Raw genomic sequence first — 15,647 nt, 5'->3', positions numbered from 1 at the left:
CTTCCTCTAATTAACTTGATTAGGAATAACAGCACTGGTGATCTCAGGCTGACTTACATACTTAAGCTCCACAACTGTTTGTGAGTCCAATCACAAGCATGCAGGCGGAGATGCTCATCAAATAAACATGCAAATGATAAAATATTCTGCACTGCATCTTGACACCTAAGGTGACTGATTTTTCTTTCCTGCTTTGCAGAGCTCTCTGTCAATGACAACGTGTCTTCTGCTGAGCGATTTTGTGTTAACCTCCAGAGGCGACAGGCAACACATTTCAAGCAACTTGCTTGCACTTGCATGACTTTTTCTGCACTTGCAATCATGAACTCACAGAAACACTCAGCTGGATACACATGAAATGACAAGAGAGCTGCAAATAAAGAATTTGTGGCCTCAAAACTAGATGTTTCATTTGTTCACTCCTAGTTTATCTGCCAGTATGTTCCTCGCAGTCTGTCTGCTTTCGTGGTTTTACAGAATTATCCTTCTCTATGCTCTCTAAAGCCACACCGCTGCTTATATTTCTATTTTATGAACAGCCTAACTACCAATTTAGAGACCTCTCTCTACTTCGTATTCTGTTAATACCAGACATGAGGCGAGTATATCAATAGGCTCCAGGGAGCTGAGCCACTTCACACTCCATCAGTGTCTTCCATTGATTCAAAGCACAACTGAATATGCAATGAAACAGCTAGACTGACTTCAGGAGCCATTGGACAAGTCAAAAGTTGTGATACAAGACAGAAAAAAATATCCTAATTATGCATTGTCATTATATAATGAATGCATTTTACACAATGATATTAAAAGAAATGATTTTTTTAAACAGCTTTTCAGAAACAAGAACTGCCTGTCAGAGCTTTCTTATCTTTGTTTGTTGGTTTTTATCATCCGCTTGGTTTAGTCTCTCACATTTTGGCACAAAGGCCTCCCAAAAAGCACCTCCAAAACTAGGTGACACGTTGAATTCAGTCTATAATTAGCTTCATTTTTTAGATTTAACCTTTGTCGCTGTGCCAGTACCAGAAAATCTGATCAGTTGTTGAAGATTCAAAGACTGAAGAAAGCAAGCAAGAAAAAATAAAAGCTTAAAAAAACATTTGGGTGTTGATGTCCCAGCAGTGCTTGGTCCTCGAATTATCACAGAATTTCTACCACAATAGCCCAAGCTGCGTGCACACCTCCTTTTTTTTACAGTTTGTGCCGATTCCCTGCTGTATTGACATTATATGGAGAAAAACAGGATTCCTTTGCTTAAGCTTAATATTCTTGTGCGTTCCACACAACCTAATGAAAACCATCTGTATGGATTTACAGTCATTTAGAAATTCACCAAAGCAGGTATTTTCTCATATTTTAATCAGAAACTGAATGCAGGTTCTGTTACTGAAGACGTTTTAATTATTTTTTCTGGATGGCTGTGTGTGTGTGTGTGTGTGTGTGTGTGCGTGTGCGTGTGCGTGCATTTGTGTGTGTGCATTTGTGTGTGTGGGTAAAGGTCTATGAACAAACAATAAAATTCCCAGCCATCCAATCAACATGATGGCAAACATCAATGAAATTAAAGTTCAGAATAAATAAAATAATCTATGACCTTTTTAAACAGTGGATGCATAAGCAGCTATATCATCCCGTCTGCCTGTCTGCTGATGACAAATATCTTTTCTTCCTCTGGTGTCACAGGGCTCTTGTATTCCAATTCAGAATCCAAGGCGGGATTTACTCTCCTTCCCAGCACCCTGTTCGTATTCGTTTCCAGCAAATCCTTCACAGGTTCACGTGTTCTCAAATGACTAGAAGATTTGTGGCTTGCGCTGGACATAAGTTACTCAGCTAAACACCACGTGGTGTTTGCATCTCTAAATTGAAGAGCTTTAGATATCAATCAAATTGTTTTCCAGGAGGACAGCATTAGGGACCCGTGGGGTTTCTTTGGATGACAATCCTTCGTGGGGCAGAGTAGCAACAGGGGAGGAGTGACATCAGGCTCTGTCACCCACATGAGAAGAGATTTACGACTGTGTCAGAACTGGAGAATTTCATCCGTTTGACAGCTGACAGAGTGATTGATCACCCCGCCCATCGCACCGCTCAGCCAATGAAACGAGAGAACGAAATGACAGAGATCCTTACTTATCCAATAATGATAATTTAATAAAAAATCCTTCCATATGTATGAAAGTTGCCTGAATTCTGGACATAGTGTGTGGCCATTGTGTAGTTGTCTTTTGACACTGCCGGTCACAGTGAAAGCACAATGGTGGGGTGTCTCACACTGTGTGCAGTGTATCCAAGTGTGTTTTGTCACACGGTCAGCTATTGATTTATAACACAGCAGTCTTTTAGGAAATGACATGCATTTCTGGGGTCATTAGGGCAGAGCTGCTACAGAGCCAGACCTCTAAACTAGCCTGGACCACTTACCACTAACACTAGCAGTACAACCGTTTGAAACAAAGAAATAAAGTAACAACACGTGTATGAACACAAACACACACTCCTTGCACGCACATCATCTGTCTGACTAAACCAACAGTCTCAGTGGGCACCTACGCTTGCCTCTTTTGATGTTTAATTAAAACCGTATCGGGGGGAGCGTGGCGGCGTTTGTGGCGCTCTGTTTTGAAAAATATGCAAATGTCAATAAAAATGCATTAAAGAAACATACTACCAGTCGCTGACGGCTGCGATGTGCAGCGGAAGGGAGGAAGGATGATGAGAGAGAGAAAAAAGTAAATAACTAAACAAATGAGGGAGGAGGGGGTAAGACTGAGACACGACTTGTCAGAAATAATGAAACAGAGCAAAACATATAAGAGCTCACATTGCCATTTCTATTACTTAATTTATTCACAGCTCAGACGGCTGAATAATGCAAATGAGTTCTGGACCCTCCTGATGCTGACAACTGGAGATAACTTTGGTTTTCAGCTACGCCCCAAACCCTGGAGGACAGATCTTTCTCATTTCATCAGCTGCTGTTGCAACAACAATGGAAATATGGACAGCAAGTCTGAACAAAATCACAACAATCTCTTAGTTGGATTTTTTGTTTGAGGTAATGTTAAACCAAGCAGAATGAGTAGATTGCTCCAGCTTTATTATGCAGGCTGGGCGACTATTACAGGAAAGAACAAATTAAAGGAAATACTCGTAGTTCTGGTAGAGAATAATTGAAGGCTAAAACTCTAAGGGATAAACTTGAACAAATAAACTGCATATATTATATGCCTTGAAATACAGAAAATAAAGATTTTAAAAGACATTCCCACTTATCTGAGTGAATCTACCCCTTAAACAGCCCTCTAAAAGTAGGAATAATAGATAGAGTGTGCCAATGCCAAGTGCAAATTGGGTTCTGAACGTTTTATGATATCAGTTGAAATCCTTCCAACCTTCTTTCACATTGTACGTCTACTGGAGTGTGGGGTTGAGTTCACTCAGCTCGGAGGCCAACTTATTTCTTATTAAATCTTTTAGTGGTCCTCATTGTTCTTTTATTAGCAAAGTGCATTTTATTATATATTCAGCCAGCAGGCTTCTTACTTTCACCAGACAGAATGTTGATATTGGGCAGATCTGCATTACCTCGGATTGCGCTCAATGACAGTGTTTTTTAATATTCAATGATTTCAAAAATAATTTAGTGTTTAAGTATCAGCACGTGACAACTCAGAATCTCTTCTGGCTCCGAATTGGCCTGTAAGGGTTGACTATGCAGTACACTGAACTGACCACAGACTGTATAGAAAAGATGGACATAGTTACCACGACACCATCAACTGGGGTACGGACGGATTTTGTGAATCCTCCAGTTTGACATTTAGTTGTCACCATCTTCTTTTGAAACGCGAACTATGAAGATCAAGGATCTGGCTGAGCTCTCAACGACACTACACATGCCCATATGGTAGCAACCTCTCAATCACCAGATAACCCTGACTTAAAAAATACCCTGCTTAAATTCTATTTCACACTAAATGGGACCACAATAAACAAAAGAAGAAAAGCACTCAGAGGGTGCAGTACTCCACAAAGGCTGCTCAGTCACTGTATGATTTCAGACGGACAAAATCTTTACAAAATTCATGGTCCGACTCTGCAGCGGTCAATTTGTAGTAGGATCGCAATCATGTGATCATAGTGTTCACTTGTAGTCATATTTACAGTGACGCCGTGCTGCTATCTCGCAATGATACAGAAATCTTTAACAAATCAGTGGATCCAGACTATAAAATCCAGACTGCCAAAATCTAATCTCTTGGTCCTTGTGTCATTTCTGACCTTCCCTGAAAATTTCATTCAAATCCGTTATTCCGTTTTTGAGTAATGTTGCTAACGGACAGACAAACAGACACACGTACGCCGATCGTCACATAACTCCGCCTTGGCGGAGTAATTATTTTAAGTGATATTGCCATATTATCATAATGGTGTATACTGTGTGTACATGTTGCGAACACTGACCAAACCACCACAAAAGCTGTTGTTTTGTTTTTTTTATCTCCCCAGTTAACAATAATGCTTCACTTGAATGTTGAAGTTAGAACAAAGATATTTTTAACTTTAGCCACTTTCAGTTTTTGAAAAGTCTGACAACAACGGATTCAAAATGAGTAACAAAACGCAGCTGAAGAATTTATTCTCACAAATGATTAAAAAAAGAAAAAAGAAAACTGAGCTTTGCACAGTTGCAAGCCTTCATATGATCCTCCTGATGATGGAGAGAGGTACTGGGTAGCAGTGAGGTTGGGAGCTGGCGTGCACTACAGCATGCATTAGGAAGGGAGTCAGAGGTGACCAGTGGTTAGGCAGGTAGGACCAGGAGAAGCTTTTCTTTTTTTGTTATATGGGAAAGAAAACAGAGAGCAGGAAGAAAGGGAGACTTCTCCAACCTCACGGTTCACATCTTTGCAGGAGGGTAAACAGAAGGAAAAGACATTAATGACACAAAGAGACACACAGACACAGATGCAGTGAGAGGAAAAAGACAGCAGCACGAGACCCCTCCTGTTAGGTCCACATGGAGATGAGGGGAAGGGCTTCACCCCTCAGAATCCGCCTGATGAGGTCGCCCACTGGGTGACCCCACTTTCCACTTGCAGCCAGACAGCCGGGAAGGTGGCCACATGGACATAGACAGACAGACAGACTGACTGACGCACTGAAACAAGAAAGAATATTTTTTTTATACAAGAAAAGCACACAAGACAAAAAGGCAAAGATAGAGAGGGAAAAAAAACGAGAAAGGCCACTGAAGTGGAAGAGTGGCAGTAGAGAAGGGGTAGAAGACAGAGAGCAGATGAATGAAACATGAAGGTGGCATTTTGTTTTGGTTTGTGTGTTTGAGATGGAGGGATGAAGCATATCAGTGGTGAGGAGATGGATGGGAGGTGAACGAGTGGAAGCACACTTTATATAAGGAAGGCACACACATCTTGTCTGAATTATCCAACCCTCCCGCCCCTTCAGACAGCATCACCCAACCATTTCAGGCACTGTTCAGAAAGTTTAGGCACACATATAGTCAGCCTCGAAGATTCAGAAGGGAAAACACATTGAATATTCATCCAAAATAAGCACAGAAAAACACGGAACAAGAGAAAAAAAATCAGCACTAGTTCAAGTAAAGCCTGAAAAGGAGCCATCGCTGCTCTTTCCTATTCCCCTGCTCCACTCACCACAGGGCCCTTGATGCTTGATGGGGATGAGGATCTTGCTCAGACACTCTGCCTTGCGTCGCAGACATTCGTTGGTGTAGGTGTGACCGTCCTTGCCGCACTCTGGCTTGTAGGTGCCCTCGCACTCGATGGGATCACAGGAGCAGCGGGCGTTCAGCTGTTCCACCAGACACACAGCATTGAAGAGACACTCCTCCTTGCACTCCTCTGGAAGAAAAAAATGAATTAATCCAGCATCAGTTGGATTATACTACTCAGAGAGAAGCCCATGTGTAACCCTTTGCATTTTCATCGTTTATTCAGGTTTTTCCTTTCATTTGTCACCCATCTGTACAGACACTTATTAGGATTTTCAGAGCTGTCTCCTGTTTTCTGTCAGTGTGACAGACAGATCACTACGGAGGACAGGGCAGAAGAAATGCTCAGCAAGTGTGGAAAAACAACATTTCAAGATAGGAACACATTGAACTGATTGTTCTTCCTCCTGTGTGACACTGCTAGTCCAACCATGGGGAAATATATCAGTTTTCATCTAAACAGTAATTATTTGTTATGGTGGACTGATTCAGGGGTAGTCCATGTAAAAGCTTCTCTTTCAGCTTCAGAGGTTAAGCCTTTTGTGAAAATACAAGAAGGAAACACATCAGAATATATGTTGGTTAACTGAATATGAATACAAGAATTTGTCATACTAAGAAGAATGTCAGAGCGTTCTGAATTACAGTATCAGTTGACCTAAATATAAATAGCAGGGGCTGCACAGTGGTTTGGTGGTTAGCACTTTCGCCTTGCAGCTAGAACATCCCCGGTTCGCATCCCCACCTTCCCAACATCTTTCTGCATGGAGTTTGCACGTTCTCCCTATGCATGCAGGGGTTCTCTCTGGGTTCTCCAGCTTCCTCCCACAGTCCAAAAACATGCTGAGGTTAATTGGTAGCTCTAAATTGTCTGTAGGTGTGAATGTATGTGATTGTTTGTCTCTATATATAGCCCTGTGATAGACTGGTGACCTGTCCAGGTGTCCCTTGCCTTCATCCCAAATCAGCTGGGATAGACTCCAGCCTGCTGTGACCCTAACGAGGATTAAACGGCGTACAGATGATGGATGGATGGACAAATGGCAGGTGAATAAACAACATACACTACTGTTCAAAAGTTTGGGGTCACCCAGACAATTTCACATTTTCCATGAAAACTCACACTTCTATTCATGTACTAACATAATTGCATAAGGGTTTTCTAATCATCAATTAGCCTTTCAACACCATTAGATAACACAATGTAGCATTAGAACACAGGAGTGATGGTTGCTGGAAATGTTCCTCTGTACCCCTATGGAGATATTCTATTAAAAATCAGTCATTTTCAGCTAGAATAGTCATTTACCACAATGTCTAGACTGTATTTCTGATTAATTTATTATTATCTTCATTGAAAAAAAACTGCTTTTCTTTCAAAAATAAGAGCATTTCTAAGTGACCCCAAACTTTGGAACAGCAGTTTCTATATACGGTAAAGAGCAGGGGAATAAACAGCGTATGTCAGATCTGCCAACATATTGCAAGGTGACAGAAGAGGAAAAACAACTACTTTTGTATCACTGTAGAAGATCATTGATTAATTGTATATTAGTATTTTATTGGTGTTTTTGTTCAGAAACTTTTAATTTGTGCACTTCATCTTATAGAAAGTAACATTGATGTTGTTGTTTTTTTTTTAAATGGGAAGTTTATTCTGAATTCAGTCATTTATATAGCACAATGAAAACAACACAAGTTGACCCACAGTGCTTTCCAGTAGCGATACAAGAGAAAAATGATTGCTCAATATCGTTTCAATCACAGAAGTGACTGAATCAAAGTATCAAACTAAGGAGCCCATGATTATCACATTTTATCAGTACAGTAGTTAAAGCCGTGCTTATAAATAATGTCATTTCTACGTCAGTGCTGAAAACAAGAAAACTGGGTAACATACTTCATTAAAGGACATCTAATAACTTTGATAACTAAAGGAAACTCACGACATCAAGTTTTCCATGCTCCTTTCTAACTTTTCTAATAAAGTTCCTCCATAAAACTTTAATAAAATCTCAAGAATTCATCAAAAATGTAATTGTAGGGTCACGTTAAAGTCTAAACTATTACAGTCATTACATTTTGCCTCACTAAGCAGAAATCCACCGCAGAAATTAAGAATAAAGAAAGAAGCAGTGGCAATGTGAAATGGTAAATTTGCCACTGAAGTGAGAAAATTCAATTTGAATCAAGCCTCTGTTCTGGAGGCGCTCACTAGACTTTGAATTCATTTCATTCCTGATCAGTGGATAAAATTTGTACATCAATTCAATTCCTTCTTCTCTTTTCTTTAAAAGCCTGTCATGCCACACTTAATTACATCGCTGCTGTATCTGAGTGAGAGGGCTACAAGGATATGCAATGTCATGGTTACAAGTCGAAATGGCCATTTTCATTAGTTACCAATTTGTAATTTGCTTAGGGATACGATTTCATGGATCTCTGTTTCAAATTGAATTATTCCTTCATTTGAAAAAGGCGCAGCAGAGAAGGGTGAAAAAAGGAAATGTTCACCCTTGCTCACATGCCTGCACACGTTGGCACTCACATACCGACATGCATCACAAACACAAATTCACAACATTAGTTAGGAGGGGATTTGTGCAATTTTAAGCCCTCACACTCCTCTGTCAGGCTGTCAGGCGGAGCAGACAGAAGAACTGGGCTGTGTCAAAAAAGTGTGTATCAGCCTTCATTGCTGATTGTACAGAAGCACGTCCTGCAGTGATCTATTCTTGTCGTTGGTTTTGTCAGGGGGTCTTAGTGCATGTGTGGGTCTCCATGCATTACAGCTGTAAACCAACACAGCTGTGGCTTTGCGGGGACCCGCTGACAACACGGCAGGAAAATTGGATTTCCTCCGATGGCTATCAGATGTACAGTAAAAGCTGACAGCTCTTTGTTGACTAAGGCTTAAACTCCGTGTTCTAATAGCACAGATAACAGCCCCGGAGGCTCTTATCAGGCTGGAGGAGGCTAGTGCTAGTATGGATACCGAATGGACCCGGACACCTCAGAGTCATTCATCTCTGTATCATGAAGGAGAATCCAGTTACAAAGTTTAACTTTAATACCAGTTCACCTGCCTCTCTTAAAATCTTAAGCAGAAATTTAGTATGTTAATACTTTCATGTAAGACAGTGTGATGCAGATGATGCACGACTGATATTATATTACATATAAATGATCATGCATGCGTTATTAAAAGCTGGAGTCTGTTTGGCTTGCAGCTCAGGCCATTTTGTTCACAATTTAAAAACCATCTCTCACTTTTGGAGTGGTTTGAGTAAAACACAGACTATTTATTACTGGTCAACCCTTGTGATGAATTTGTATATAAAGTTTTCAAGCAGTAATTGCATTTCTGGAGTGTCACACTGCTTTTAAAGTGCACAGAACAGTGGGTGAGGAACAGGAGAGAGACACTGAAAAGTTAGGTTTGGTAGCAAAAAGAACATTAGCTGTTGAACAATTAATGGAATATTAACCACAGTTATGATTTTGCCTTCTCTAACTTAAATGAACATTGATGATCAACTGCAATACTGATGTTTAAAATGCTCCACTCATAGAAAACTCATTAAAAACTGTCCATATAGACAACATCTGTCATGTACACCACTGTTCAAAAGTTTGGGGTCACCCAGACAATTTCATGTTTTCCATGAAAACTCACACTTTTATTCATGTGCTAACATAGTTGCACAAGGGTTTTCTAATCATCAGTTAGCCTTTCAACACCAGCAGCTAACACAATGTAGCATTAGAATACAGGAGTGATGGTTGCTGGAAATGTTCCTCTGTACCCCTATGGAGATATTCCATTAAAAATCATCCGTTTCCAGCTACAATAGTCATTTACCACATTAACAACATCTAGACTGGATTTATGAGTCATTTAATGTCATCTTCATTGAAAAAGAAGGTCAACAAAAATGTTATTTTCAGTCTTATTTTGAAGCAGATTTGTACTTTACCAGGCCTGTAGCACAACATGGAAGTTAAAGCTGTGCTCTCTTTACTTAAAGATAAATCATTATTTTGTCAATGTTGATGAATAATTGTGATAAATAGGCTAATTGTGATGTCAGCATTGTTAAAAAAATCCTCATTTTGGCCATAATCATATAGCATTAGTCAGTTGTATGGAAATATTTCAGCTACAGAAAGGGTGATGTTGACCAGGAACAGGTTCTCTGTCAGCAGTCTTGCAATTGTTGCCACCACGAGGCAGCACATCTAATTAGTTTGAGCAATTAAATTATCACCACAAAGTTCTGTAGGAGTGTAAAGCCAGATCTGAATGCCATCCAAAACAAAAAGTTATTTCAGATGCCTTTGCCAGTGTGCGCACTCAAAAAAAGCCTTCACAGTTGAAAAATCATTTTTCAGCTTTTGTTGCTTTTTTACATTATCTTTTATTTTCTATGCAAATGCGCTCCTTGACAAAATCACACCAATTAATCAAAAATAATGAATTCTTTCAATAATAGAATTATTGAAGTCATTTGGGAAAAGTTCATGTGTTTCGTATTTTCTATTTTTTCACGGGCTGCGTAGTGGCTTGGTGGCTAGCAGTTTTGCCTTGCAGCTAGAAGTCCCCGCCTTCCCGGGATCTTTCTGCATGGAGTTTCCATGTTTTCCCTGTGCATGCGTGGGTTTTCTCCGGGTACTCCGGCTTCCTCCCACAGTCCAAAAACATGCTGAGGTTAACTGATCATTCTAAATTGTCCGTAGGTGTGAATGGGAGTGTGATTGTCTCTATATGTAGCCCTGTGATAGACTGGTGACCTTCACCCTAAATCAGCTGGGATAGACTCCAGCCCTCTTGTGACCCTAATGAGGATTATGCAGTGTATAGATAATGGATGGATGGATGGATATTTTTTCACGAAATGTATCACAGGAAAAATAAATATCGCAATGTCAATTTTTTTCTTCCAAAATCGTGCATCCCTAATGTGATACGTTCATATTTATGTTGCTTTTCATTGTCATCACAGTCAATGGATGCCAACACGCTGTGCTAGTATGCTGCAAATGTATAGAGATGGACATGCATAACACCTGCAGAGGGTGTGCTGTGTGCTGCAGGGGCATGGCATGAGCTGGATGAACTTACTAATTAACTGAAACTGGACTGTGAGCAATAGAAAGACATGATTAGCTCATGGGACATCATTATACTGATAGATTTCAATGCAATCCTTTAAACAACAATAAATAAGGAAGAACCTTTCTTTGGGGTGATGGAATTTTAGTAAGGAGTGTGTTTTTTATTAATTTGTGAGCCACAGTCAACAAACTTTCACAGTTCCCTAGATATGCATGTAAAGAGCTGTATAATGACGCACTTAGTGTGATCCTAGTTCTGTTTTTTTTGCTCTCTATGGCTAATTTTCAGTACTGTCTAAAGACCAAGAAAGTTTGTGCTTACCCAGCTGTCTGCATTGTCCTCCATGGATCTTCTTGAGCTTGATGCCTTTCTGCAAGCCCGTTGCCGTCATGACGCACTCGCTGGGGTAGGTCTGGCCGTCGCTGGCACACAGAGGCTCGTTATTTGGGGGACATGACTCCGGTGGGCCAAACATGAGGGGCTGGCGGGTGAGCGCCTCCACCCAGCACATTATGTTCAGACTGTTTTCACTGTCTTTACAGGGGTCTGTGGAAACAACAACATTCATGAAAATGTACTGCAACAGAGAACAGTATGTAATACAGTCTGATACGGGAAACAACACTGGACAAATCGGTCTATACTAATTAGACTCAGGGGGAATAAACAAGAATGCTATAATCAAAAACATCTCTGACCATCTTGAAAATGAACAACAATATGTTGGCAAAAGAAAAAACGGAACAAAATGTGATGTGTCCTGGCTTAATTGGCAACTGTTAAACTCCTTCCCGAGAAAACTTCTTACGCCCTGTTAGATAGAGCTGTGTAAGCCAGATTTAATTAATAGTAAACAACCATATGTGTAGAATGTGTTTTCCTGGATATCTGGTGAATCTATTATCAGCTACTGTTGGACATAATAAAGTCTAGTCGAGAAGACAAGAGAAGAAGAGAGAAGAGGGGAAGAGAGGAGGAGAGGAGAGGAGGAGAGGAGAGGAGAGGAGGAGAGAGGAGAGGAGAGGAGTGGAGAGGAGATGAGAGGAGGGGAGGAGAGGAGAGGAGGAGAGGAGAGGAGAGGAGAGGAGAGGAGAGGAGAGGAGAGGAGAGGAGGAGAGGAGAGGAGGGGAGGAGAGGAGGGGAGAGGAGATGAGAGGAGAGGAGGGGAGGAGAGGAGGGGAGAGGAGAGGAGAGGAGGGGAGGGGAGAGGAGAGGAGGGGAGAGGAGATGAGAGGAGAGGAGGGGAGGAGAGGAGGGGAGAGGAGAGGAGGAGAGGAGAGGAGAGGAGGGGAGAGGAGAGGAGGGGAGAGGAGATGAGAGGAGAGGAGGGGAGGAGAGGAGGGGAGAGGAGAGGAGAGGAGGGGAGGGGAGAGGAGAGGAGGGGAGAGGAGATGAGAGGAGAGGAGGGGAGGAGAGGAGGGGAGAGGAGAGGAGAGGAGGGGAGGGGAGGAGAGGAGGGGAGAGGAGAGGAGAGGAGGGGAGAGGAGAGGAGATGAGAGGAGAGGAGGGGAGGAGAGGAGGGGAGAGGAGGGGAGGGGAGAGGAGAGGAGGGGAGAGGAGATGAGAGGAGAGGAGGGGAGGAGAGGAGGGGAGAGGAGAGGAGAGGAGGGGAGAGGAGAGGAGATGAGAGGAGAGGAGGGGAGGAGAGGAGGGGAGAGGAGAAGAGAGGAGAGGAGGGGAGAGGAGAGGAGATGAGAGGAGGGGAGGAGAGGAGGAGAGGAGGAGAGAAGATCTGTCTCAGATTTTATCAGAGGCCCTGAGAACAGCTCAGAGTGGGACCTTGGATGTGAAAGGGAGACAAGGGAAAAGATGAAGAGACATTCGGTTTCGATTGCTCTCTTGCACCTCCCCTCATTCCAGGGGAGCGGTGGTCTGGCATGCTTGGCCCTATCAGCCCGTGATCATAATGAAATTGGTTTGTGGATGTGTGTGATGGGGGTTACTCCTTGAAACGGGAGCCCAGGCTTTATCCTGCTCGCCACGCTTTCAGCATGTGGGAAGACAAAGGATTTATGTAGCACCGTGACATATTAAATCACTGCCAAGCTGCCGGCGAGTCATTCAAAACACACCAAGGATGAAACACCCTATCATCAGGAAAGGAGTAGAAAAAGAATGAGGAATAGAGAATAAGAGGAAATGGTTTCCAAAGACCGCTGGCAGTGATACAGCAAGTGACAATGCTGGGACACAAAAAGGAGCAGAGCGATTTGGCTGCAGAGGGCTGGGAGGCGGAGTGACCACTAGTCAGGCCTCGCATTGTTTTCTATCAGCACAATGCAAAGGCTTGCCGAGACTAGCAACCAAGCAAACAGGGGTTTTATCGTAATGCATGCAGTGTCTCTGCATGACGCAGTGCCTCACCCGCCAGCCAGACCATTATCTGAGAGAGAGACCATTACCTCCCATTAAGTGAGAAGAACAGCTTCCAGGATCCATGCTTTTCTCTAGTTGAGGAAGGAGGGTAATTACGAAAAAAATGGCCTGTTTGCTGCAAAAACTAGCAGTGTGGATAAATCAACTGAATTTGTCTGGCGAGGGCTAGCAACTTGAAATAGCCAAGGCTTTAGATGAAATGGCTTTAGGAAGATTTAGGGGAGCATCAGGGCCGACTGGTCCCCCGAGCCTTGGCCCTCCCAAAGGAGCACAGGGCAACTCAGGTCACTTCGGTCGACTCATGCTGGATTTATGCGACCAACCTTCCGCCCGTGGATCTACACATCCATCTTCCATTGCCCACTACGCTACTCTGTCTGCTGGAGGCTCCTGTTGTTAAGAAAGAGAGTTAGTGTCTGCCATTTTCACTCCATCTGGCTTGCCACGAAACAAAAAGAACTCAAAAGTTGAGCGCCTTGGGAGTAAACAACTCCTGCCTGACGATAACAAGGATTTGCCAAAAAAAAAAAACTCAGACTAAAACGACAGTTCTGAAGACGTACTCAGAGAAAACAACAACTCAAACCGCCGGAGCACCTGTGTGATGCAAAACAACCTGAGTGAAAAATGAGAATTAGCAGAGGTGCGCCCTAAGTGAGCTGGATGTGAAGAGGAGATAACAAAAGCAGAGGTAATAAACAAAGAAAAGAGAAGAAAAGAGACAAGAGTGGTGGGGAAAGAAGCAGAGAAAGTCTTGCATAGAGCATTTGCTATTTTCGCAATCTCAATGTGAGAGTTTATTTTTTACCTCTCTGATTCTACAATTAAAAATCACAAGGTTTTGGGATAATCATACAAACTGGAAGATGGTATCTTTGACTGAGAGAAAGCCTGATGGGCGCTCTTCACTAGTAGTAACTATTCTCCCTGCAATACAAAGTCCTGCACTTCTATGGAAACAGCACAGCCATGGCCAGAATTAGAGAGAACTCAAAAATGTCTGTTGTCTTCTGTGTATGACACATTTATAATGCTATTAAATGTAGAATAAAGTCATTTTAAAGAAAGATCACAATTACAAACATAGATTTGCTTAATTCGCAGACAGAAAGATATATCACACATAATTAAGATCAATGGCTACAAGAAAATTGAGAATCCAACAATTCTTTCTGTTTTTGACAGTTCCTGGCTCTGAAAAATGATGTCATTTTGTTGATTTTTTAAAATACAATCTGTCAGGCTCTGCGGTGGGCTTTGGGGTTAATGCTCAACTGATGCAAAACTAATCCTAAAGAAAATGAGCAGAGTACTTACCGCAGTGTCCTTGGTATTGCACACGTATGTTCTTCTGGTTCTTGCAGGCATGTTGATGGAGCTCACACTCATTGCGGTAGTCTTTTCCATCACTGCCACACACTGTCTGCACAGACTTCCCCTCGCAGCCAAGAGGGCACATGCATTTAGCTGACAAGCCGTCTGATGACTGGACACATGTGCTGCCGTAGCTGCAGGTCACCTCAGTGCAGGGGTCCTTCAGAGCTGCAGGCAGGAACACACAGGACAGCTAGGTTTAGTCAGAAGCAGAGGGGTTCGCACACAGACCTGTACGTCTGTCCAACAGCAGCATGCCAGGACAGTCACTACTACTGCACGCTTGAGTGCATCGTGGATGACAGGCCACCCCATCCAAGTGGCTGCCGGCGCACTTTTAGAGGCCCGGTGCAGTTATTCTGGTTTTGAAGAACTACTTGACACCTCTGGATAGCAATCCACAGCTGTCTACTCACACAAAAAAATAATGTTTCATTTTGCATAGCCAGTGCAAGTGAAATTAGAAGCCGTGCATCCACAACATATTCGCTGTTGCTCTGCCTGAGCATGCTTTAATCGTCAGTGCTTAAAGTGACCCTATGAATATTTACGTATCCAGAAATTGGATCAAGAGGGAGGAGGGCAGAGGGTAAGCTCTAATGAGGACTTTGTTCCACCCTAATTAAACAGCACGCCACTTGTCTTAGGGAGACTTATTACGATGATATTAGAAGGTGCAACTTTAAGTTTTGCCTGTGTTTGTCACCAATGGGGGCTATTCTCAGGCCTCATATGCTCGACAAAAGGAAGCCATGACATTATAATCGGCGTCATCTCATGGCACGATGCATTTTTATGTCTGTCACAGGCAAGCATGCTGTCCCATGAATGTGTCGGCAGCCCTCTTATTTTCTAAGCCTGCCACTTTTAGAATAAATATTTACCCATGTCTGATATTATCCCCCCCTTTGGTTACAACCAACATCAATATATTTCATTTAAAGGGGGAGTGTACTGATTGAGTTTTTGCTGTGAATTTTACTTTGTTTTTTTTCTTTCACCTGTCCTCATTGTGAACAG

At 42.3% G+C, this 15,647-nt stretch overlaps 1 protein-coding gene across 10 annotated transcripts in view; it reads right to left on the bottom strand.

Annotated features, from left to right (window-relative positions):
- Positions 1-15,647, bottom strand: part of agrn (agrin) — a 309,753-nt gene that overhangs the window by 83,995 nt on the left and 210,111 nt on the right. For all 10 annotated transcript variants that reach the window (XM_035947335.2, XM_055013259.1, XM_055013260.1 and 7 more), the window contains 3 exons: positions 14,571-14,795; positions 11,199-11,423; positions 5,685-5,891 (listed from right to left, as the gene is read on the bottom strand). In XM_035947335.2, the coding sequence (XP_035803228.2) occupies positions 5,685-5,891; positions 11,199-11,423; positions 14,571-14,795 (657 nt within the window). The remainder of the gene's footprint in view (positions 1-5,684; positions 5,892-11,198; positions 11,424-14,570; positions 14,796-15,647) is intronic.

This window comes from Amphiprion ocellaris, chromosome 8 (genome assembly GCF_022539595.1).
Source record: "Amphiprion ocellaris isolate individual 3 ecotype Okinawa chromosome 8, ASM2253959v1, whole genome shotgun sequence".
Taxonomy (NCBI): Eukaryota; Metazoa; Chordata; class Actinopteri; family Pomacentridae; genus Amphiprion; species Amphiprion ocellaris.
Note: the sequence above shows the minus strand (reverse complement) of the source record. Positions and strands in the feature narration are given on the sequence as shown.